Consider the following 27,063-nt stretch of genomic DNA (forward strand, 5'->3'; position numbering starts at 1 on the left):
TATTCCACTCCTCTCCTCTCCTCCTCTCAGTGAGGAATCACCTCTTGAACACAGTTTGCTCTCTCTGCACCTTCAGGCTTCAGATGTATGACTCCAGTGAGACTATAAACACTGAGCAGAGGTGTGTGTGTGTGTGTGTGTGTGTGTGTGTGTGTGTGTGTCTATACTGGAGTGTGTTAATATGCCTTGGAGGATAAAAGTACGATGTGTCACGCTTTTCTTGGCCGCTGTTAACCAGCTGATACATCACATTCAACCTGTATATTAACCAAACAGCTGCTCTTCACGCTTTACATCTTCTTTCAGAAAACAGCCTGATTTACAGCAGCTCTTCCTGTTTCACTGCCGCCAGAGAGAAATATGCACATCAGTGCCTCGGTTTTATTGTCTGCATTCTCTTTTTTCACTCCACCACAAACCCCCTGTCAATCGCTACGGTGCAGATGGGATTTTTGTTGTTGTTGTATTTTATTGTCTTGTATTTTTACAGTGTTCAAGTGTCACAACAGACTATGTTTTATTGTGAAAAGGTCTCGAGGAAGTGACTGAGGCTGGGATAATAAAATACAAGTGTTATATAATGTTGATGTGATGCCACAACAGCAGTCTAAAATATGTGGTGACATATTTCCAAGTCACCTTAACCCTTTTAAACCTGAGCAAATTGTTTTGGCTTCTTTGAAAAACAGAGTGAGAAGTCAATGAGCAACGCAAGTTGTAAAAAAACAACAGCAACAATGGGCCTCATCACCATTTGTGCGAAAAAGCACAAACGACCCGAGTGAGTCACGGCCGATGATTAGCTCAGAGACAGAGGCCGGCGAGGGTCAGACAGAAACAAACGCCAATCTGTGTAAACTGAGCGAGCAGCGAGGATGTTCTATAACTGGACCGTTTTCCTAGAATGCAGCAGGCGAAAGAGCCGTGGCGCTGTATTTCCACGTACAGCCATTGTGTTAGTTAAACTGAGTGACGTAGTCTTTTTGTAATTTTTGTGCCCACACAGAGACGCATCGCTCTCCAGATGACCCGCGCAGTGAGAGGTCGTAGCTGTGAGAGCGTCTGTTTGAAGAGGGATGAGGAGAAATATCCGCCATCGCTTCCCTCAGATAATGACCTGAAGTCTACACAGTGTGACTCTGCATTATGTGACACGCATTAATCCCACCTTGGCTCTCACTCCAGAGCTTCTCCTCTACTGTACCAGTCAAAGAAGCGGTCTCAGGCGGAGCCGACACACTCCTGGCATTTTAAAAAGCCATCACCCGAGCCCCTCCGCTGCCTCAGTCGGGCTGAATGGCCTCGCTGTAATGGACCGTGGAATAAAGGTTATATAAAACAGGGTCGTGGCCATAAAATTCCCCAGTGGGATGCAGGGCTGCCTGTTAAAAAATGAACAGCTGGGTGAAACTGATATGCTCTTTTCTGCCTCCACGGCCGCCCCTGAGCGAAATACCTTCACCTCTGTTGCTCTGTTTAGAGACGTCATCACTTCCTACTTTGATATATTTCCTTTTTGAATACTGATGTTTGTGGAAGACATCAGTGACAGATTACTATAAAAGAAGAGGTTCACAATTTTTCAAGTTGGCCTTAACCTCTTAAAACTTGAAATTGGCTTGATTTCTTTGAAAAACATGGAAAGTAGGTAATGAAAATAAAAAGTAAAAGAAACAAAACATGAAATGACCTAAAAAGTGCTTAAATTAAAAAGATACATAAAATTTCTGCTAATTGTAATAATTATAAATGTATTTTTTTTGTGTTTATTCCTTAGTTACTCAAAAAAATTCTCATGATTCTCTCTCTCTTAAAGTTTTCTTGTCATCCTTTACAATGTTTTTTTTGCAATTTGAGACATTTCATGCAAAGTTGCCTATTACCTTTTTTTCCATTATTTTTGAAAGAAATCACACAGATTTGCTCTATTTTTGAAGGTTTAAATGTTTGGGAAAAGCACAGGAAAACTGATGACGATCCAGGTTTCGAAGGGTTAAAGCCCCATCCAATCAAAATCAGGATTTCATCTTTGTCAGGGTTAGTGTTCTTATATGCTTCAAGACAAATCATGAGCGAAACAAGCGATCAGCGCCTTAGCTGAGCATTTCTGCCTCGCAGCTGCCAACCTGATGTAAGTTGCAGCATCCTGGAAGGTCAACAGGAAATGCAGGAGGACACCTGAAGCGTAACATGTAAACACCAAAGTTACAAAGTGGAAATATGTGACATCTTGGGATGAGAACGTGCTGGAACTGCAGTGAACCAATGAAAGTCTCGAGAACGCAGATTTAGACTTCCGGTGTTTGTTACATCATGAATCTATGGAAACAATCCTGTAAACTTGTGTGATGATGCTCTCTATTTCATTAGCAAATTGCTCAGACTGAATAGGGGTCATCAGAGGATCAGAGGAAAGAAAATTTCCTTTAACCACACTTGAGTAGCCATACACAAATAAAGACTAACAGTATGTAACTGTAGATCTCCCTGTATGGTGGAGCGGCAGCTCCTGGATAAATAAAGGTCAGACGGGTTAAAGACTGATGATGACCTCCGAGGGGAAATGCCCGTTACTGTGAGTGCCGAGGATCAATTCGGTCATCTTTAGTGTCGGGATCGATGCGCCCGTCACACAGAGATACATTAATCCTGCTGGTCTGTGCGTCCACATCGACTGCTTCAGTTTCTTCACGTTTCTGAGACGTGTTAATCTCAGACTGAAGCTGTTTGTCTGATCTAAAAATAGAGTTGATGGTGTTCAGTCAGAGATTAAGAAACAGGAAAACAGTTTTGATTCCAAAATTTCAAGGTTAAAGGTAAATATGCAAAAACAGTGCAGACTCAAACAAAAAGTAACCCCTCTCCAATAGAAATGTGTGTGGCTGTGTGTTTATCTGCAGAAACTCTGTTTGGATTTTCTCATCTTCTGTCTTATCTTGTGTCCAAGACGGTACTGGAGAAGACACACGGGTGAGGTCAGAACTTTATTAAAAGGTAGCAACCTGGTGTAAGCAGAATGCATCAAAGGATGCTACGGAAATTGCAGACACAACAGTGAAAAAATTGAAATATAGCAAGTCGAAACACCAAAAGGACAAAGCTGGAGCTGTGACTTTCACTATCGCTGGCACATTGTTTACAAACCGTAGCTGACAGCTCCAGAGGGGTATTCCATCAAGCTGGATAAAGGAAAAGCCAGGCTTATTTTGTAAAGGCTCACTAGTTTAAAATCTCTTTCGCACTGCATACAAAACCTGCAAACACCCACTTACATCTGGCTTTTTAATGCAATCAGAATGCACACGATTGGCATTCACTCCTGGGCCAACACGGCAACACTAATTACAGTCCATCTCCCCCTGAGCAGCGTAAAATATTATATATACTAATTAATATAAGTTAGTCTGCAAAAGTTTGAAAGAGAGACTGAATAAATAAGAGATACAGAAGGAGAAGAAACTACTGAAGAGTATTCAAAGACCTCTGCTCCTGCTGCTGTTTACTTCTGTCTGTTTGTGACATCACACAGACACACCAACAAAATAACTCCCCCCCCACAGAAGAACCCGGCAGACAGCAGGGTCTGTGGATAGATTCATTTCCACACAAACTAAACTGTCTTCAGGTCCTCTGCTTTAACAAGTTGGTGTTTATCAATATTTGGATGATGTAAAACTATTTCTCATTTGTGTATTTATGTGTAAGCCATTTCCTGTCGTTCCAGAAACAGATAAATGAACAGATAAATGAAGACACATGCAACACTCCTAGTGATAAAAAATGGGCTTATTTATTTATTTTTGGAGTATTTTCAAGTAATTTTCTTGTAACTTTTTTTTTTTTAAACTAATTTCTTGCTATAACTTGGGCCATATTCTGTTAAGATGCTTGTTGCCTTCTCCCCATGTTTTTAAAAGAAATCAGACTAATTTGCTTAGGTTTTAAAGGGTTAACCATTGACAAGTCCACTAAAAATATATATTTTTTTGAAGCCTATTTTAAAACATTGTTTTGTATTTTTGTATGTTACATTTAATACTCCAAAGTCACATTACTCATTAGGTGTGTTTCCTTCCACCTGTTTTTATGCACATTTGCAATATACACATGAAAATAACCAGATTGTAACCTCCAAAAATGTGAAAAAAGCTTAAAAAACTAAAAAAAAAAAGAAAAAGGTTTTACACTTGTGGCTGGTTGAAAAATTGGTGTATCAGTAACAGAAACTAGACTAAGTGCAATGGAAATTGGTTCAGAGACTATGTTGATGTACCGTCAATGCAAAGGCCGCTGCGACCTCTCTCCATCATCTGTGGATTGATTTTAATACGCTTATCAGTCATTCATAACTCTTAATTTCTATCTTAACTTACTAACTATGTTATCTATCACCTCTATCAGTCTCAGTCTGCAATCAATAGGAACAGCAACAACGGAAACAAAGCAAGTTACTTGTATCTTCACACACCACTGATTATAAATTACAACCTGTCCAGGTGATCATGAGACTATTGGTTTTGATAAACAGTCCTATCAGCCTCCCAATTATTTTGATCCAGCACACACTGGAAATCTCTCTTTGAAGCAAAAGATGCTTCCACCATCGCTGGAGGCAGAGAAGAGTCATAAATCATAGATCACGTGCAGACAGAGTCATACATCACTTTAATTGTCACTTGCAGCTGGTTGCCGCTACGTGCTCGTGCTGCTGAATCGTCTTTGCTTTTGTGAATACGTTTGTGTGTGTTAGCATGATCTCCAGCTGTCAGAAAAACCTTGAATGTTGATATTTCTAGTCTGGAACGCAGCAGACCTTTAACCTGCTACCCCTGCGGCGTAACCAGGAGTGTGCGTCATGACATGTTATCAAAGTGGACAAGCTGACGGATGTGACGATGTGAACAGCATTCTGTTGAGTTTTTTAAAAACCCACGTTTACTTTTCTTGGAAGACCAAAGTAGACTAATGGCAGCGTAAAGCCACAGACCTCTGATGTCCAAAGGTGTCCGCTCCCTGTGGAGTTTCTATCAATAGCACACCGGGAGATATATAACGAACGAGTGTGCAGGAATATATGTAGTGTAGTTATATAAAGCACAACATTAGAGTCAAATGTTACCAGAAGATATTATATTGCACAAGTAATAATATCCAGAAATGTCACCAGGTAGGACACCCAACATCTAATGACTTTTATTATGTAAAGTGTGTTATTATATCTGCTGAGAACTCATAACACTGCAGCTAATGATGGCAGTCAGCGGGGATATTCAACGTCATAAGTATCTCACAGAGTTTCCTGCAAAGAGCTTCATTGCCACTGCTGCAGTTTAAATTCTGAATCACTACACATATTTTTATTTAGCTTAAAATGATTCGAAATCTAAACCATTTGTACATTAAGATTTACACTGAAAGAGATAAAATAATGAACAACAATTTTGTTTTTGCTCCCATAATTTATGACTTGTAAGAAAAGATCTAAGACTTTTTCTACGCACACATAACGCTCAACCCTCTCAAATTCTCTCTTCACAAATGTCCTTAAATCTGTGTGAGCACTTCTAATTTAAAAAGATAATCCAGCCGCCTGACAGGTGTGGCAAATCAAAATGGTGATTAAACAGCATTATTACTATACAGATGTGCCTTGGGATGTTCACAATAAAAGGCACAATGCCACATGTTTTGAGGGAGTGCGCCACTGCAGGAATGTCCAAAAGAGACGTGGCCTGTGACCTGAATCTTCATTTTACTACCTTAAGCCATCTTCAATGAAATTTCTGAGAATTTGGCAGTACATCCAACCAGCATTACGACCGCAAACCACACGAAACCACATCAGCTCAGGAGCTCCGCATCCAGCATCTTTAACTGCAACATCATCTGAGACCAGCCTCCCAAAAACATGATGCACAGTTGGTTTACAACCAAAGAATTTCTGCACAAACTGTCAAAAACCATCTCAGGAGTGCTCAACGACACGCTTGTTGTCCTCAACAAAATGTCCTGTTTAACCGACAACACAATGCCACAGATGTTGCATGTTTTGAGGGACTGTGACCACTGGCATGCTGACTGCAGGAATATCCCACAGAGCCGTTGACCCATGCGCTGAATGTTTATTTCATTGCCATAAGGTTTGAACAACTGAAGGATTTCTACACAAAACTGTCAGAAAACATCTAAGAGAAGATCAGTGTCCCCGTAGTCCTCACCAAAATGTCCTGTTTAATTTCAGAACAAGATGCCACAAATTTGGGAAGCCAACTGCTGGTCTGGCATGCATACTGCAGCGTTTTTGGCTGTTTTTGCAGATTTGTGTACACGTGGATCGTTCTCACAATGTTATCATGTGAACACAGACTTTAAAAAAAAAGCAAAATAAAGACTTTCATTCGTTCTCATCTAAATGTGTCCTGTTCATGTCTCTACTACATAAGTTGTCTCCAATGTAATTTCCAATAACTTGGCAGTACATCCAACCAGCCTCACCACATGTATCCTCACCAGCTCAGGACCTCCATATTCGGCTTCTTTACTTGTAAGATTGTCTGAGACCACCGAACCGAACAGCTGATGCAACAATTGGTTTGCAAAACCAAACAATTTCTGCACAACAGTCAGAAAACTCCTTAAGGGGGCTCATCATCCTCACCAGGATTTTAACCTGACTGCAGTCTGACATTATGAGTGGGCGACTGCTCACCGTTGATGGTGGCACATTGAGGAAGTGTTCTTTTTACAGTTTTACAGCAGATGGCATATATGGCGTCAAGTGGTTTGCTAATGCCAGTGTTGGGAACGATGTGCCCAATTGTGACGATAGGATTATGGTATGGGCTGGCATAGACAAGACATTGAACACAGGAGTATTTTATTGATAGCAAAGAGATACTGTGAGATTTCCATTGTTTGCCCACTGCTATGACCTCATGCTGCAGCATTATAATGTACAACCACATGTACGGATCTGCACACTATTCCCAGAAGCTGAAAAGATCCAAGTTCTTGCATGACCTGCATACTCAACAGATGTGTCAAGCAATAAGAACACCTGATCTATCCAACGTCCGGTCTGTTTTTGGTTAAAATGCTGGCAATATGCAGAAAAAATGCAGGGGAATTAGAATTAAGAGCACAAAAACCTTTGAATGTAACACATATTACTGGTTGTCTCATGGTATTACCAGACCAGTGTGAATAATTGTAATTTTATTTGAGCAGTGCTCACTTCAGAGTAAAATAACAAGCGCACAGATGACTTCCATATGGACAAGCTCACATTAATAGCTTGCTTTAAACCTTGGTAACAACTCTCTGGAGGTTTTCCAGAAATGTCAGCGAGGGAATGAAAATGTTGTGCGTACTGTCGGCAGAGCAGACTAATTGGTTGGGGCTTCTGTGTTGGTATAAACACACCCATTGATTTCTTACAATGAGCTCCAGCTCCATAACGTTTCAGGATGTCAACACCATTTTGAAGGAAAATGGTACATTTGCTGCCTCGATATTACAAAAACGAACTGACATTGCCCCGTATGGTTTTCCACACGGAGTCAAATCACTCAAACTAATTGTTTTTATAACCATACACGAGTCTCAAAGGATCTGCAGCCTCAGTTTGCAAAAAGACGAGGTTCATGTACTACATACTCGATGAAGTCTCACTTTCAAGCATTTTATATACACTTATGTTATACTGAGCATCATTTCTGTCAGATAATTTTCCCTCCTCTGCTCAGACGCAGAAACACAGATATTCCTCTCGGAACAAAATAATCTAACTTGTGGTAGAACTGCGACTTTTACAATGTCTTCATCTGCAATCTCTGGCCTGCAGAGGCTGTTATATAAGGAAGAGGGATTTACAAATTATTATTAACTAAATTCATAACACCTTGTTCTGTGATGCCTCTCGTGAGGAGAAAATGTCATTTGCAGGTGTGTGAATTCTCATTGTCTACGTCTTAAGTCTCGAAGGCACTGTTCCTTCTTTGGAGGACTCGTTGCAAACTGAAGTGAAGGTAAGTTAAGTAATCTCTGACCTTTATATCGAGTGGACTAGATGAGAAAGTAAGAAAAAGACCTTTGCAGAAAAGTGCTACTGCAGCGTGATAAGGTTACTCTGATAAGGACTGATTCACAGTGAAAAAGCTGCCGGCCTTAATTAATGTGTGGACGCTTTGTAAAATTTTGAACTTTGTAGAAAACCTTTTGTTACACTGCAGTTATGATAAAAAGTCTTACAATGTCATCAACATAAAGCCTTGAGGTCAGAGAGGTACAATACCTCAAATAAGACTGAACATTTTCTCTTAATCAAAGCTGTCTTAGAATGGTTTCACTTTTAAAATAAATCAGCAAATAATCACTCCATGTTTAAGTCTTTAACTATGATGAAACTATTGTCCTTAACACTGAGACAGACGTCCAAACACTTCAACAGTCTCCAGCAGCAGAAAGCCATCTCCGGTCTGTATTTACATAAATGACATAATTGTTGTAGATTATCATACTCAGCAGATCTCACCACCAGCAGAAATGCTGGAAATGATATAACAATGGCCACACCAGACATACAAATTCAGCACAATAGGGGGAGGACTCTGAATTAAACTGCCAAAGAGATACAGTACAGTCCAAGAAATCTTAATATCAAAAATCTATCTATGAAATGTGGAGTTATTTTAACAGAGCAGCGTGCTACTAGAGACAGTATTTGTACAAAAACTGTTCTTCGCTGGCTGTACCACTTTATTCTGCCATTTTTAGCCAAAGTGACAGTTGTCCACAGTTACTACTCTATGAATGTTAATATGTGCTAAATAAATCAAATCAAATCAAGAATAGAAACTCACCTTCTGGTTGCAGTTTCAACAACTCAGGTATGGAGGACATTCATGTGACTGACATCAAGGGGCATGGTACTAAAGCACAATTTATCATTTAGTATTTAATAGAGTATCTGTAATAAAGTAATTCGTACACCTAGTGTCTGTTCATTATCCATTAAGATTCCTACAAAAAGTTTAAGGAGAGAGAAATGGAGGCCTGTGGAAGAGAATATTCCCTACTGGAATTCCCTCTAGGGTCACGAGATGTAAAATCCCTAGAATACCTGTCCTCTATTTATTTTTTATCACCTGATATATTATTCATACATGCCACATACATATGTAGTCAGATACAACTACATACCACATTATACTAGATATAATGTAACATAATACAGGCATGATTGTTTAACCTTCCAGCAATCACAAGGATACTATGAAAAACAAGCTGCTGTGCTCCATTCATCATTATTGAATACCGATAAGACGCAGGGACAGAGGATAGGAAAAAATGAAGATTAAGTATGGAATAGGTCACTTCGAAGCACACGTAAAACGTCAGACTCTTATCTCGGTGAAACATGTGTTCTATGTTTAGAAACAGTAATAGGTCGAGAGAGGAATGAGTCACGACCGTGTGTTCGAAAGTGAAGGGACAGGAGGGTATTACAGAGATAAAAAGTCGTCTCTAACATGTCTGAAAACAAATCATTTTATCATAATGGGCTGTCGCTACTTGACATTTGACCCAGCTGAAAATTATTCGCTAAATGTCTGCAGTAATTATTGTACGCAGGGCAGGTGAAGGCTGAAGGGCTCCCTCTGTATAATGTGAGATTACCACTCCAATGTCTGTATACAGAAAATATGAGGACTCAAGGGCAAGTTGTGGTTCAAGTACACAAAAACAACAACTGCAAGTGTGAAGAGTTTTTTGCTGAAATGTGTTCTTCACTAAGAGGTTTAAAACACTGTTGAGCTTAAAGAAAAGCTATGATTTCAAGAATAAAGTGGTACTATTTTGAGAAAAACGAGAACTACTGCCTTACAGTAATTTGGTGCATTTTTGAGATATCTCAAGGACATGTAATGGCTCTGATCACAGCTATTGCTGGGGGACCAAAAAAGCTATATTATCATAAGAAATTTACAGTAAAAATTGCACCATGATACCACATTACACAACTTTCTGTCATAAGATATGTCATATCAGAAGTTATACTCTACTTTTCATAGAATTTTGACAATATTACAAGAATATTTTAAAAGGACCATATATGATCATTTTGACACAAAAATTGCCACAAAAAACAACTCAAAAAAACAACAACACAAAACATGTTTTCACTACATAAATTACTTTAAATTAATTTAAATTTATTAAATTTAAACCTTAAGGTTTAAACCAAAATAACCCAGTGCTGAGCAGCACTGAAATGTCTGACAGGATCAGTAAAATTTCCTGTTACCGTCGTTTCTGGAGGGCCGTCCTCCAGGCAAACGGTCAGTTCAACCTAAACCCAACATCTGCCCGGTCAGCACGAGCAAACACAGCAGCAGCAGCTAACGTCCAACAACATGCCGTTAAACGGTCCAGACAAACCCAATATGACACTGAAATGACTCCACTCTGTCGTTTATCTTGTTGAAAACTACTAGGTAACGTTAGCCATGTGATGCTTACAGTTAGCCCTGTCACTGTGTTCATGCATATAAACTCTCACCAACGATCCACTGTGTTGAGCTCACACTCCTGCAGCACAAGCTACACCCCAAACAGCGTGTTGTGTGGAGAAATAGACCTCGATGCATTGGCGGCGTTGGTCGTTCAGCATGCTGAGATGCCAACAAAACATTCTGAAGTATTGCCATACTACACACAACTGCATTGACAATATGAGTACATAAAAAAGTACTTATTGGTATCATTTTAAAGGTACTGGTATGTCTACAGGTATCGTGAATTTCTGAATGACATCCAGCCCTAATCATCCTGAAACATCTTCTTGAGTTATATGGATACCTTCGCTTTCTTTATGATAGTTTCGGAGCACAGTTTAAAGCCTGATAAACACTGGACCAGACCCAAACACAGAAAGATTTTGAGGACTTACTTGAGTACATGTGTGGAGCCGTTGATCTGCGTGGCTGTGCAGGGAGCGCCGGAGCCCAGGATGGACGGCCTGCGGTACCTCTTCCTCCCACAGCACAGGATGATGAGGAAGGCACGGCGGAAGGACTTGTTGAGGAAGGCGTAGAGGATGGGGTTCAGCATGGAGTTGATGTAGCCCAGCCACAGGCAAGCCGCCCACAGCTGGTCCGGCACCGTGTAGTCTATAAACGGGTCTACCACGTTGGTGACGAAGAACGGCGCCCAGCAGAGGCAGAAACATCCCATAATGATGCACAGAGTCTTTGCCGCTTTAGTCTCTGTTCGCATACGGTGGTTGCGTTGATGGTCAGCAGAGTCCACACCGGCGCCTGAAGTACCGGGTGCGCTGGCTCCGGCTCCTCCCGCCCGCTGCAGCATGCTGATCTGCAGGGCGTGTGCTCGGGCCGTGACGTAGATCCTCTGGTAGGCCAGCACCATGAGGATCAGCGGGATGTAGAAGGCCACCACGGAGCAGGTGAGCGCGTATGGCTTGTTGACCATGAAGACACAGGATGTGGAGTTGCTGCCCTCGCTGTGACGCCGCTGCTCGATCTGGTAAAAGAAGTCACATCAGAGCGGACAGTTAGACAAGCACCTTGAGGCAAGATTCAGAGACATTTTATTCCTGTATTACTGCTGTGTGACAGAAACACTAAAAACAATATGCTGCTTCACTGTTTTAAGACTAAAAGTCCATAACAATAAACTGGCCCTGTAAGGCTGTGGCAAATCAGAAAATACAACCGTTGAATGGATGGATATAGAATTTGCTGTGGTACTGCGTTAAATATCTGAGACTGTGATGTTAGTGAGAAGTACATTATTCTTTTAATGCAGTAAAAAGGAAGGTTATGTAAGTCAGGCGGGCCCATAACCTTCGAAAGCAGAAGCAAGGAAAGGATTAACATCCTTCTTCAACCAGCAGTCAATGTGGATTTCTTGTTACCATAGACACAATTTTTACCCGATTTAACCAAATATACTAGTTTTAATTTCCTGAAGCAGTTTTGAAATGGCCATATCAGCTTCAGGCTGAATACATGACCTGCTTTTGTTTGACAGGTTAGCAAGGGAGGAAAATCTACTTTCAATCAGATCAGAAGTTGCTGCAAAAGGCAAAATACACTGGATTCATGTTAGCAGGCTGGTTTCCATAAACCCTCAAATTGCGCAAATTGAAATTTGAATAAAAAATACGCCTAATGGACAAATGTCAACTTTGAAAAAACTCCCATTTCTCACAAAAAAAAGCATGATGACTTTTTCGCTTTTATAGGTCACACGATGAAGTAACTGACATGAATACTTTCGATCCTGTTGAAGATGAAGTGGTGGTGCGCGTCTGCCTTTTGTGGCTGAAGTGGGCATAATGACAACAATCATTGCCCCTACCTTCCAAAAAAATCACGTCCAAAAACTGTTTTCACAGATGACAGAAATGTAAAAATTATTCAGGCAAATTGGTTTTTTTTTTTTCATCATGCGGCCTAACTTGTTTTCTCCAGCTGTTTCAAAAATAAGCAATCGACTTTCAGGGCGTCCAACAGCACATTGAAGTATCAGCTGCCAACAGAAGCAATATGGGAAATATTTTGCATTCAGAAACGGCTTTCTACAGCATCACTATTTTGTTTTCAGCTGGCAAAAATACTGATGAATAAAATTTGTGATTTTATGCTTTCATAAAAACAACAAAAAAGCACAAATGACTCATTCACGCACACATAATTAACTAAAAGCTAGAATTTAAGAATACACAGTTTGTTGAAAATAGTCCTGCAGAAACCACATTCACTGAGCTGCTGCACAGCTCTGCTCTGAAACGCCTCCAGACTTCACAACAACCCACTCAAAATCCAACGCTCTCCGTGGAAAACGGGGAGCGCGGGTCCTGAGGGAGAGGGAGGCGCTGCACGCCACCATTAATCACAGTGAAGTCCCATCCCGGCGTTTCCTCCGCTATCATCTGTGAGGGAAACTACGGCTCAGGGCTACCAGATGAATAATACAGAGATCAATCCACACCGCTGCATGAAGGACCCGCTCCTCACTGTGTAAACTGAAGCTGTTTTTATGAATGGACTCACAACTTTAAGTGTTTTTATAGCCGACTGTTAACTTTACCTGTCTGCTGTGAACACGATATCAATGAAGTAAAAATAGATTTATTTTTTAAAATCTGTGCGTCATGCTTGTACAGCTCTTTTTCATTGATCACATTTCCTTTAATTTTTTTTTGCAAATTATGGGTTTTAGTCTTTCCAAAAGCCAAATTGAAGTTTTGTCATTAATTCTCCCTTAAATTATTTGAGCCGTTGAACATAATTGGCTTCATTAAAGACATGATTATAGTTTATTTGGGAGTCGTCTCTGAAAAATGATGTTGTTCAAAACCTCTTTGAAGCTCCATAGTCTATAAACGTGGTGATTTCCACCATCTTTACAGCTTATTAAAATCACCTGATGGCCAATTAACGGAGCAAAACACATCAAAACTGTAATAAGGAATAAGGCTTTTTCTTCAGAGTGCTGATGGCTGAAGATGTTATCTTATCATTTAAAAGACCCGTCTATGATCGCCTCATTCTCATCCATTTTTTTAAATAAATGTTTCCTTTAGTATATTATGAAGATTAAGCTTTAAGCTTTAAGCTTTTACATGAGAATTCTGCATAACAACAGGCTGTAAACATGAATGTGTTTACTTGGTCCTTTTGGTTTATCTGCAAGAAATAATAAATTGTATGGCAAAGAAGGCAGAGGTCACTTCATTAATCTGCTGAATAAAAAGAAACGCATGAATGGGGTTTTACCTGAAAAGACTGAGATAGCATTAAAAGTATTTTATATATTTTATTACAAGCTGAATAAAAAGCTTCTGCCAAATAAATAAATAAATAAATAGCTTCTCAAACTTGTAGGTGTGAAAATGTTTTGAATAATATCACAACTGTTACTATAGCTACAACACAAGTAGGAGTTAGTGATAATCTGATGATAAGATCTTTGAACATTGTGAAATTTAATGTTGGGAATTTTAAATCCTATTAAGACACAGTTAGCAGATAAAATGGCTATGAGTGGGTAAAATGTCTGCTTTTGACTGATCAAGGTGATAAAATACCAGACAAATCAAAGGTCTTCATCGCACTGATTCAAATGAAAAAAAAAAGTAATGTAAAATAATAAAGAAAAAAATAAATGACTTGAAAAAGTGCCAAAGATTAAAAAGAGAAATATCTGTAACATCATTTTACATATAAAGTTATGATAATTATTAATATTGTTTTCTGGAGTTCTGTCCCCCCTTTTCTCTCTCTTCCTTTTATTATTTTTCTTATTTTTTTAAAACAAATTATCAGGTAATTTTCTTGCCAAGCTAACTTTATTTCCATGTTTTTTAAAAAGATTTTAATGCTTGCAAAAGGCATCTGATGGCATCTCCCAGCGATACAAAATTAAATAAATACTGAACACCAACAGAAGTCTTGACTTGTATGATTTTTGTGTGAAACCACAGACTGCGCTGCCCGACCAGTCAGAGCCGTGTTTTTCCACAAAGCATTAAAAACAGCAGGAACCAGTGAAAGCAGACAGAGACATGTCCGCGTGTCTCTGGTGGCTCTGCAGGTCTGGTTGTTTTGTTCAGTTTTTGAGCTGCAGTTTGTGCCAAAACTGACGGGCTGCTCAGAATATTCAACAGCTCTAATTAGACCCAAAGAGAGACGCTGCCGCCGCCGCCGCCGCCGCTGCCGCCGCCGCTGCACAGAGCGAACGTCACACTGCTGCTGTGCTGTAAACCTCTGCGTGTGTGTGTGTGTGTGAGTCACTGCCAGTGCTGCCAAAGATGAGCAGGCCGGTCCTCCTGTGGACAGTCAGGCAGACCGGGGCGAGCAAGGTTAATAGTGGCTGGGGACTCTCTCTCTCTCCTCACACGCTCTTGTTGTCTTTGTCTGCACACATTTTTGTCTCTGTCCTCCTCTTCCTGCTCTATTTTTATTCAAATCAGCCATCTTGTCTTTAGTGGCTGATTTCCTCAAACTTTTCATTCACAAATTTGCACAAAAATGTCAAATTCAAACTTCGACGTGATCCGTTATTTAATGTTCAACACACACAAATAACACTAAAGGTCACCTAAAAAGATTTATACTCTGTGAATATTGCACTTTTCAAAACAAAAGTGGTAAACTGCTTCAAAATTAACCCTGTGAAAACCGTCTCGACATCACTTTTCTTGTGCAAAAAGTATACTTAGAAAATTAAAGAAAGAGATAAAGAAAATGTCCAGATTATTATTATGACATAATTATATATTACATGTTATTATATACATAAAGATTATGTTACTGTTACAAAATGATTTTTTGGTACTTTTTCCCTAAATTTTTTCCTAGTTGTTTTTTTTTTTTTTTTTTAACTTTGCTTTTAATTTTGTTTTCCTTTTTTGGCTTTAATTTTCCAGTTTTATTATTATTGTTTTTTTAAACCTAATTTTGTGCCAGTTGTTGGGTCATTTCTTCCCAAGTTAGTTTTTGGTTGTTTTTTGTTTGAAAATAGAATTATTGGAAAAAATGTGTACATATTTATATATAATTTAGTCTCGAGACCCTTTTCTTCAGAAACAGAAAACAGTTAACTACATTGGATAGTCTAATAAAGAGAGTTAAAGTATTGAAAACTTGGAGGCAGGCATGGCAAATGATCCATCTCCCTTAACTTTGGATTTTTGAAGACCCACAGCGGTTGATATGAAAACGTGTTGTGTTGTGTCTGTGTTGGTCTGAAACGAGCAATGACAGTTGCTCTGTGCTGTGTGTTAAATAGGGCCCTTAAAGTTGCAATATGGGCACAACAATCCAGAAATGTACTATTTTACTTGTGCCATGTGTGACGAGAATTGCAGCGTTTTATTCTATTCTCAGCCGGTGGAGAGAGGCCAAAACTGTGTAATGTCCCTGTACTTCATCTCGTTATACGACGGGCTGCAGCGTTTTAAACCGTCTGCGACAGCTCCTTGGCCGAGGCAACATTATAATGAATTATAATAATGAAGAAAAAAAAGCCAGCAAGGAATCCCATTCAGTTTGGAGTATACGGTTTGATGTCAGAGGTGAAAGGTCGCAGAGATCGCTGCTGATGCTCTCAGGTCCGAATAATAAAGACCTCTGGACCTATTTCTTTCTGCTTTTCTGTAAGATCTAATACGAGCTTTATGTTTTCAACATTATCTGGAGGATTAAGGAAAGCTGCTTGTATTATTACTCAGTTGTTCTTAACTTTTATGGCTTGTGACCTCAGAAACAAATCAATATCTGAAGACTTTGCCACAAGTTATGGCTTCACTGCCGAGATATCAAGTTATGCAGACAGAGTTACGGTTTATCAGCTACTGCAAAAATGGATTTTTCTACTTGGGTTGTATCAGTTGAAGGGTTTTCAAAGGCCTGAGGGGAATAAAGTATCCAATATTAAACAAGAAAAAAGATACATTTAGAGAAAAGTCTGAAGAAAAATTCAGTGCAACACAATGTTTTGTTTATCTTTATATCTTTGTTGCTGGCTTGAGAAACAACGAAGCAACTTGTATCTGCTGAGGAAGACCGCACTGCTGGAGAAGAGCCTTCTAATCTACATCTACTCATCTCTCTGAAGCTGCAAATTTAGACAATTATTTGTAGTCTCTGAGTAAAGTAAGTTGCAGACATCTTCCCAGAGACATGGTTAACCCCTTATATCCTGGATCAAGCTGTTGCACTGGATGTGCGGACCTTGTTCAGAGCCAAAAGGACACAAGACTGCAAATTCAAAAAAATGCGCTGCATGAATTGTATGATGCCATCAGCAGCAACATGCCTAAGAAACCAGATGAAATTTTTCAGAGTAGCTGATGATTTTAATCAACTCATCCTTCAACTCCAAAGATGTAGCAGAATAAAGGACAAATGTAATTTTGTTCTTTAAAGTTTGTTTAAAAAGATTACCAATAAATCTTCCCTCTTCTACATGCATGTGCTCATGACAATGGAACATCAAAGACCAAAGGTTGGAAATTAAGGGCTTGTATCCAGATAGGTTTTTTTTGCCTCAGCACAAGCATCTTTTTTTCGGTTGTTCCCTATGAGGGGTGAGCAGATGCAGCTGCAAGCAGCCACTTGAGAAAAAGAGCTGCTCCTGTACGTCCTTTTCAGAGCACTCTGCCTTTTTTTGAGCACTTCGAAAAGATCGCACCACATGCAGCATGTCATTCAAAAAAGTGCTGGGAAAGAAATCTTGAAAATGAAAACATAGTTCCTTTGTTATCGATATTTTGGTATCAGTCTGCTCACCCCTATCTGATACCTCCACACTGTTTGCGTTTACGTTTTGAACCAGAATATTTCTTCTCATCCTTTTCTGTGTTCTATCTTGCATCGTGTTTAACATTAAACAAACCTCACTGCACAAACAGGACACTCGACACTGACTCATGGTTAAATACTTTACATTTTGAAATAAAGAAACAGCTTGAGTCCATGTCTGTGGTGTCAGTGTCCTTCTGTCTCTGACATGTTGATGTTGTTTCCATAGAAACACATGAAACATTTCCTCTGTCTTGTAAACAATACGAACTCCACAGGACAATAATTTGTTTCTCAGCTCATGCAGACACTAATTGTTTTTTTTCTGTTTATGTGAAACATGTTTTGCTCTTCCTCTTTTGACTGTTTTTCTTTTTTTTCTATTTCTTTTTCTCCCCTCCAGGCGACTCCAGTTTCACTTAACAGCAGTGTACTGCCATCACAAACTTTCATTTCCTGTTGAGATGTGAAATATTTTTGGCTTCGCCTTCATATAGAACCAACACAGGCAGCTCTGTGAATCATTCCCCCCCACACACACACGCACACACACACACACACACAGGACTCACCAGGTGGTCGATGCCGATGCTGTTCCAGCCCTGCATGATGGGCAGGAAAGAGATGAAGGTGGGAATGACCCAGCAGCCGCCGATCATCAGAGCCACTCGCATGGGCGTCATCTTATTCCGGTAGACCAGAGGCTGGCAGCAGATAGCGTAGTACCTGCAGAGCAATGACAGAAAAATAATAACCAATCAGCTCATCAATACACCAAGAAAACATGATATATGTGCACAGAAGAAATGTGTCATAACTTTAAGTAGACCCTATAGACTGTCAAATAAAAATGACTGAAAAAATGTGGATGAGTGACAAGATAAATTAGCATTTTCATAACAGCAAATGGATATCAAAGCAAGGTATGTACAAGATAAATAAAGCAAAAATTAAGTAAATAAATGAAAACAAACAGCATAAATAAGATGCAAAGCTCAACGGTGATAAATTGCATGTTATGAAGATAAAATTGCACGTTGAATGAAATTGATACTGAAATTGCAAAAAGTCCATTTTTGGTGTATGGTCTGTGCAGTTTGACATAAAAGTTTGACATAAAAGAAAAGTTATAGGAAAAGAAAAACTTGAAAATACAATGAATTTGCAGATAAAGCCTTCTGCAGAACTTTCCAAGAGTTAAAGCTGATTTATGTTGTTTGTTGGCTCATGTGGCCTCAGCTGCTGTGAGTGTGTAGAACTGTGCTGTAATGTGTAAATTACTCCGAAACACTGTCGATGGGGTTTCTGTGGCCCTGTGTTGAGTTTCTGCTAAGTGCATTAAAATTGATTCAACTAACACACATAAAACACATGTGAAACCAGGCTTAACCCTTTAAAACCTGAGCAACACGTGGCCAACCAAATTAGCAAAAAAAATTATTTGAAAAAAATTAAGAAAATTACCTAAAAATTTTTAAAAAAATCAAGAAAATGACCCAGAAAAAGTACTGAAAATAATAAAAGTATTTATCTATTTATTTATTATTATTATCATTTATTTAGTTTTCTGTAAAATAAATTTTAAATATAAAATTATTACAACTATAAATTGATTTTTTGACTGTTCAATATTTTTTTTGTTTGTTTTCTAATAATCCTCCCTTCAAATTTTTAGGTAACTCTCTTGGCATTTCTTGGCAAGTTGGTAATTGCTGATTTTAAGTATGTTTTCAGTGAAAAATGGGGCCAAACAGGGACGTCTGAGGGGCGAGCAAGAGGTTCCTACATCACTAAAATCTGTCATCAGCCAAAAATAAATGGTCACAAATGACTGGACAAAAGCACACAGCTGAAATACCTGTTTATTTCTGGTGTTTTCTGCCGTCACTCCGTCCCTCTGTTTCTGTCCCTCGTTTCCTTTTTAATGAGCTCTTTTGGCAGGACAAGAGGCTCTCTGCTGCCAATGGATTTGCAAAAATATGCTAACCACCAATAATTAAGCACTAGAACATTTTTAAAAATCAAGCTTCTCCCTCAATATCTCGTCGTCTTTCTCTCTCATCATCCCAGTCTGCCTCTTTTTGTACTTTTCATTCATTTATCTTCGTATCCCCTCTATTATGTGTCATCATTGTAATTATCTTAATTCCTTTCCTTTTTGTTTTCTTCTTCATCCTCTTTCCTTTAACCTCCAACTTTCACTTCAGCTACCTTTTACACTTTTTTAATCAGCGGTTCTTCCCCATGTCCCACCTTTGAAAGCTTTCCTGGAATCTGACATAAGTCTTTTAAAACCTGTTTCGAACCCAAGAAAAGTGGTTTGACTTGGAGAAAAAGGCAATGACCAGCTTGGCAGGTAAAGTCCAACAAACTGTAAGAAATGAGTAAAAAAATAACTAAGAAAAATTCCTGAAAATTAGTTTAAAATGTTTTATTTTAAGCACTATTTTGGTCTATTTTGTAGTTCTGGTTCTCCTAACTTTTTACTAATTTCTTGCATTTTTTTTGGCCATATGTTGTTAAGTTGCTAATTGCCGCATGGTTTTGAGAGCGATTAACAGGTTAAAGGATGCCAAGAGGTCACTTACTGTGCCGACATTATCACAGTGCATCTGAGGCAACAGAATATTTCCCCCTCTTACAACTACGACTCAGTAAATTGTCAGCTGGCCTTGGCTGCTGGAGACGGGACGTTCAGTTTGTCAGCGGCAGCAGCCCATCACTTGTCCTTGGTGACGGTTATAAAAGAGACTGATGGAGACGCTGGATTCAGACTCTGGTGGGAACACTTCACCGTATATTTCCCCCTCACTCTGACCCAGATCTGTCTCTGTTGTCCACTTCCTTCCCTTTTTGTACACTCTTTGTTTTCTAGCTTTGCTTTCTGTAGTTCTCTCTTTATTGCAAAGAAGCATCACAGACTTTAACCCTTTGAAACTTAAGCACACTGGCGAGATTTTTTTTCAAAAACATGGGAGGAAGGCAATGAGCACAGCCCCAAAATAAGCAATAATAAGCAAGAAATTCGAAAAAGGATACAAAACATTACCTGAAAATAAGCAGATAAAGAAATGTAAAAAACAAAGGAGAAACAAATGAATGACCTTAAAAAAAGAAAAAAGGAAAATATATAAAATGTAATATAATAAATAAAATAAAATAAAATAAAATAAAATACAAATAATTTCAATTTTAAATATAAAATTATAAGAAATATAAATATTGTTTTCTGGTCTTGTTTTAAACTTGTTTCTGGATAATTTTCAAGTCATTTTCTTGTCACCTTTTGCTTTTCTTTTATTTTGGTGGCCTGCTAATTGCATTTTTTTTTCCCAAATGTGTTCAAAACAAATCAAACCATTGATCCAGATTCTAAAGGGTTAACAAATAAGTAAAACAAATTGGATTCTGCTTGTTTCCAGTGATCTTAACGAAACACTTCTGAACGAGCACTTATTTTTTCAGACTTTTTTTTGTGTATCTACATTTGTGCCACTTAATTTGTAACCAACTCACTACCTAACAAGCACGTTTGCTCTGACTCTGGCTGTGTCATTAGCAAGTGCTCGTACGTGTGTGCGTGCATGATATCAGACGCCGCAGCGGGAAACAACATGCTGACAAGCAGCGATATCGTTGAAACAACGCTGGCTCTTAACTGCATGAATGGAATGGCAGGGATGACAGAGAAATACCATGAATGAGGGCGAGGAGAGGGAGAGGGACTGAGAGAGAAGAGATAGGCAAGAAGACGACGAGAGGAAACAAAAAGAAGGAATGAAAAAGACAAGAGGAAAAAGGAGCAAGAAGACAAGAGAAAAACGAAGAAAGAAGAGACGGAAATAGAGGAAAAATCTCTTTTAAAAGCTCAAACAACAGATGCGGCATTGCTTACTGTGATAAAACCCTCTCCCTCTAAACAATTTTAGCTGCCCTGGTCAATGACTCTGTGTGTGTGTGTGTGTGTGTGTGTGTTGTGTTGTGTTGTGTTGTGTGCTGTTTGTCATGTGGACGCAGAGCTGCAACAAGCTTGACTGGATATGTGTGAGTGGACTGTAAACGATTCTTTAACTATTTTGAATCTTTTTATAATACTTTAATGCATTTAAATGAACACATCTTAAATTGCCTTTGTGAGTGAAATGTGCAATAAAAACAAACTTGCCTTTCTTTGTTTATCAAACCATAACATATTGCTTTTTTCAACAACAGAGCCAGAACATGTTCATTATATGCCTATTTCACACTCTACGACTCTATGATTTTCTGTTCGGCAACGATACTTAGACAAAAGCCTCCCGTCAGAGGCATGCTGGCGTTAGCTCGGCACTGACAAAGCAGCACTCGAGTGCTGTGTGAACTGTTCAGAGAGGAGACAAGAGGCTCGCAGATGCATCACAGATGCTCCCCAGATATCTAGCAGGCTAAATATCTGGACCTGACGGTCAGTGAGCTACAGCCAATAAGAGCGCAAGACAAGGGTTGAAGAGAGAGAGTGGTGTGTTGTTTTTCAAGGTGTTTGTATGTGTGTGTGTGTGTGTGTGTGTGTTTGAGAGGGAGAGAAAGAAAGATACCAAGAAAGGTGCAGAAGAGTTAGAAGGTGGACTATTGTACGCAATGTTTCTTAAAGTTAATAGCCTAATAATTAACTCTGAATTCTGTTTTATGACGTACAATTTTGCGAAATTTTTCTTGCCATCACCTGCTTGACCCCGTGCTTCGGTCAACACGTGCATCAGAGTATAATACATTCATCAAGGCCGAGGTTTCCTCCAGCTGAAAGATCATGTAGCGTGTGACCCCCTGTTACTTTTCTCACCCTGAACTCGTCAAATATCCGCTCTGTCAGTGTTTTTGGCGTACGAGCATGACTCCAAGGCCATCTTCTGCGTCCAATCAGAATGCGGCTCGACAGCGTCAGATGAGAATGTGCTAAACAGAACCAGTGGCGTTGCCTCTTTTACCTCACAGCTTTTAAAGACATTTTTATTAAACGTGCTCTCATCGCCCCTATTTACAGCAGGCGCAGCAGGTAGATAATTTCAGCTTACTTTTATGCTACCTGCCCAGAGCCAAACTGGGGACAGACGAAGTTAGAGACTGCATAACGAAGAAAGTATAAGAGCTGTTGGAGACCAAAATAGAGCTAAAAGGAGATCAGAGAGTGTTAACAACATTTCCTGCTGGATTTGTCAGCTGTTTGCAAACAATGATGTCGGAGCTTTTTGTCTTGTTGCTTGCTTTTTCGGGGTTTTCCATGTGCTAAAGTGCTGTAAAGATCATTGCTGCAGCTTTAATACTCTGATCCAAATACTTGATTTATCATAAGGATGATAATTATATAATTTAATTGCATAACAATCGGTACTGTAGCTGCAGCTTCATGTCTAACTCCCAGACTCATGCAGCTGAATTTACACATTTGTATAACCTTTGCTGATCCTCAGAAGGTTGACTGAACAGTGTGCTCTGCAGCAGCAGCATTAAAGCTAATCCAGTTTATCCCCGTCGTCTGTCACTGTTGGTATTTTGCTGCGTCCCCTGCTACAGTCCTACCTCATTACCTACTCTCGGTGCGTGGCATTTCACAGCCATCAGTAATTTGGACAGGCTGTGTATACTGTGTGTGGTCTGCATGTGCTGTGACATTAAAAAAAAGGTCAAGAGACTCTTTCTATTTGAATTGCCAAAAAAGATGTTTAAAAGGTTGCAAATGGATTCTTTAAGTGTGGATGTGGCGGCCTGAATGACATAAATGTCTGAATACAAACAGCAACACAGGCACAAAAGAACAGTATGTGTGCACCTAAACACATACAAAGAAGCTACAGTATGCACACACACACATGCGCACACACACACGCGCACACACACACACACAAACCTGGGGAAGATTAGAAGCAGACGCAGCACGGTTGGATGGTGGTGTGTCCTGACTGTGAGCACTTTAATGGTCCCAGTTTCCTTTTGATCCACTAAACATTTCTCTCTGCTTATTTCTGACATTTTGATTCAGACATTATTTGTATGGCGGCAGGTTTCTGAGAGCAAACCCGAAGAATGTCATCGCATTCGACATTCACACGCTGCTGCGGGACATTTGATTTTGTCGTCCCCTCAAATACGAGAGAAGGTTCAAATCTGCAGAGCACATTTAAGTTTAGACACCCATAATTAAAATATAGAAGACAAGAAAGCAGCTTTGTACATATGGCATACCAGCATCACATAAAAAAGTTATATAAGTAAATACCACTGAAAGGCTGTTTGTCCAATGTATAAATATCTGTTTTAGAGAAAGCACTACATAACTGATTTACTTGCACCGTGTGAATTTTTGCATTAATCATTTGCAAATTCAGTTACTGCTAACTTTACAAAATATTTAATATTTCATTGTTTTCAGATTTTCCTTAACTGTATATAACCAAAGTACACTATTAAAGTAAAAACCCTGGAACTGCTTGTACTATCACTTTTTACATGGCCGTCCACTCATTGAACTTTGTGAGAATCTTTTTTTTTTTTTTTTTTTTTAAGGTGAGAGACTGCTTGGACTGTTAACCCTTTAACACCTGGATCGACATCATGTGTTGCATTCAGGCGCCTTTCACAAGCATTTCGACCTCCGAAACCAAAGAAGAAATGGTTTGATTTCTTTCAAAAACGTGGGGAGAAAACATAACTTAGTAGGAACTGTCCCACAAATACATTTCATTTTTTTGCACTTTCTTGGGGTCTGTCTTTTCCCTATTTTTGCTTTACTTATTTTCAGGTAATTTTCTTGTGACATTTTACTAATTTCTTGCTAAATTTTGGGCCATTTCATGTTTAGTCGCTCTTCGCCCCTTTTCAGTGTTTAAAGAAAGAAATGAAGCCAATTTGCACAGGTTTAAAGGGTTAATTAACCCAGTTGCCATTTAGATCTCCCAAAACATCACAGTTTTAATGATTTTTTTTCTGTTTTTTTTCTCGACCTAGCCAGGTGATGAGATCGGGGTGTCAGGTAGCAGGTGGATGCAATTAAATACAATTAACTGCATGTTAGGAGAGAAACGACTCGAGTGTCAGTGTGAAGAACGATGAACCGCAGCCCCGGGCTCAACAAACTGGGTCAAAGTGTGATCTTTAGTGACACGTGTCAAACACTTAATTACACTGACTAAACAGCGCTGCCCGATGCTGTCAATCATCAGCAGCTGCTCCCTTTCTCTCACAAGAGTCTAATCAGAGTTGGCAGGCTGGGACATTTTTTGTGACAGGTGACACGAGAGGTGACTCATTCTCATGCACAAAAGTATAATGAAGGAGACATCTCTGAAATGCAGGCACACTATTAACCCTTTAAACCTGAGAAAAGTGGTCTTTCAAAAATGTGGGAGGAAGGATTTGAACAACTTACCAAGAAATGGCTCAAAAATAAGCAAGAATTTAGAAAAAGGAATAACAAAAAATACCTGAAAATAAGCAAAAAAAAAGGGAAAAAAGAGAGATAGAGAAGAAAATGACCTAAAGAAAGTGAGAAAATGAAATATTTTTTCTTGTATCATATTTATGTATTTATGTTATTAAATATATATTTATTTCTGAATGCAGCGCAACAAAACTGATGTCGATACAGGTGCTGAAGGGTTAAAGCAAGAGGTCAAATCGTCTTTAGTCCGCCCTTACTGTTTGTTTTATTGTTGCATTTCATTTGAAGACATACTTTGAAAAAGAGTCGTTATTGAAGAAAAGTGTATATTTTGCATTTATATAAATATAATAAATAATATAATACATTATTATAATCTAACTACCATCCATCCTGCAAACACAGAATTTAGTCGAAAAAATATTTGGTTTGATATCATTCACTATATTAACATCAATATCTGTAATCAAGTTATAGAGTAACTGCAAATATGAGACTACACACTCTTTGTTAATGTATTTCTTCATTTCTCTTTCTACCTTTTTCCTCCTCTCCCCTAAAGTCTCTTCAGCTCTCAGTTTTCCGGTGTTGTCTTTCTTGTCTAAATGTCTCGTCTGTGTTAGCCTCCTGACTGAATGCCTTTGTGTAGGAGCATCCTCCTCGTGGCGCTGCTGGTATTTTTAGTTTTAATTCACTTCCATTCAGCCCTTTTCAGCGTCTTCAGCTGACAGAGGGCGAATGAGACGCTTTATCCTGCAGCTGTTCACTTTATTTTCTATGTTCTCTCACTTTCTCTCTGTTTTCTTCTTCATTTCCCCTCCTTTTCTCTCGGCACGTCTCTCTTTTCTTTCTCTTTCTCCGTCCCGTACACAAGCTCGCATTGTCTGTCAGCCAAGCTGAAATACACTGGAGGCAAAAAATGCCTCTTTTCCATTCACTGCGAGTGTCAAGTGACGTTACAAACGGCCTCTTTCCCTCCGCTCTCAGCTTTTTTTCAATGTTTCTTTGTTTTGTTTGTGTTGGCAGCAACACTGACCTCTGACCTTGAGGCAGGTCAAAGGGAGAGCCAAGGTCAAGTAAAAAAAAAAAAAAAACTTTTGTCATAAAACGTAAAGTACAGGTGGAAATAATAAAATGAGTGATGGCTGAATTCCATTTAGCTGCTTTGATTTTGTGCATACTAATTCACTGTTACAGTCATTATTCACTGGGACACTTAAATGGAACAAAGCCATCTCTGTTGTTATTGGTCACACCTGTGCTTTTAGGAAAAGTTAAAGGCCTTTTGGAGAGATTCAAACAAAAAGGTATCAGGCAAGTCTGAAATTACAGTCATCTGTCTCACAGCTATTTTAATCAATACGGCTGTCTGTAACAGGGCTGAAATTAAAGAGTTTTTTCATTGCCGATTATTCTGTCCATTACTTACAGTTAGATTATCAATTAATCAGTTGTTTAGTCTATAAAATGTGGGAAAAAAATGTCCATCGTTTCCTAAATGCCCAAGACATCGTCCTCAAGGCTTTTGGCTTTTTTTTCTTTAAGAAATGACTTAAATTGATTGATCAGTTATCAGATTAGTTGCTAATTGATTTAATACTTGACACCCTTTAAATTATTCATTGCAGTTGTATTCTTCAAAGGTCATGTAATTGTTGATTTTTTTTCTCTTTAACCATCTTAACTACAGTGATTGTCTGAGGATCTGAGATGCAGGTGGCCTGAAAGTCTGGTAAAATTAATGCAATGTAAATAATTTTTGGATTATACTGCCAAGAAGCTGCTGAGAAGATATGGTACTGATAAGGAAAAAACTAGTAAATTAAATCCAAAAATAAATAAAAAAAATCCAAGTGTGCAAGCAAGTTTTTGGCATTCATGAGATAAGATCTCTGGCTGAATGTCTTCCACAACGAACCGAGTCCAGATAATTAAAATAAGATGGCAGCCACCACCACAAGCATGAAACCGTGTGTCCTGATACACGCTGGCAGACGTTTTTTCCTCCATTGATGTTTACGCCACGTTGTGTTTCTGTAACGCTCCGTCAGCAGCCCGACAGAGCATTCGCTTTTTGGGTCAGGAAATATTCTCTCCATATTGAATGCAGTGACAGTATTTGACAGCGGTAGAAAATAAATAAAATGTCAGTGGAAATGTGCTAGAAATGTTTGTCATTTTTGTTTTTGTGTTTGTTTTTTCCTCTAAAGTCCTTTGTATTCAAAGGTTTCTCATCATTTCCCTCTGTGTTTATGTTCTCTCTCTTCCAGTGAAGCAGTCAACAGATGCTTCCACTCACAGATTCATAATAATAATCTA

The 27,063-nt window shown here is 39.0% G+C and overlaps 1 protein-coding gene across 4 annotated transcripts in view; it reads right to left on the bottom strand.

Annotated features, from left to right (window-relative positions):
- htr4 (5-hydroxytryptamine receptor 4) overlaps positions 1-27,063 on the bottom strand; it is a 206,020-nt gene that overhangs the window by 56,342 nt on the left and 122,615 nt on the right. For all 4 annotated transcript variants that reach the window (XM_088080755.1, XM_042493792.2, XM_088080753.1 and 1 more), the window contains exons 5-6: positions 17,903-18,056; positions 10,952-11,541 (exon numbers count right to left, since the gene is read on the bottom strand). In XM_088080755.1, coding sequence (XP_087936881.1) covers positions 10,952-11,541; positions 17,903-18,056 — 744 coding nt within the window. The remainder of the gene's footprint in view (positions 1-10,951; positions 11,542-17,902; positions 18,057-27,063) is intronic.

Source organism: Plectropomus leopardus, chromosome 8 (assembly GCF_026936395.1).
Source record: "Plectropomus leopardus strain MGB_pleo_1.0 chromosome 8, ASM2693639v1, whole genome shotgun sequence".
NCBI lineage: Eukaryota > Metazoa > Chordata > Actinopteri > Perciformes > Serranidae > Plectropomus > Plectropomus leopardus.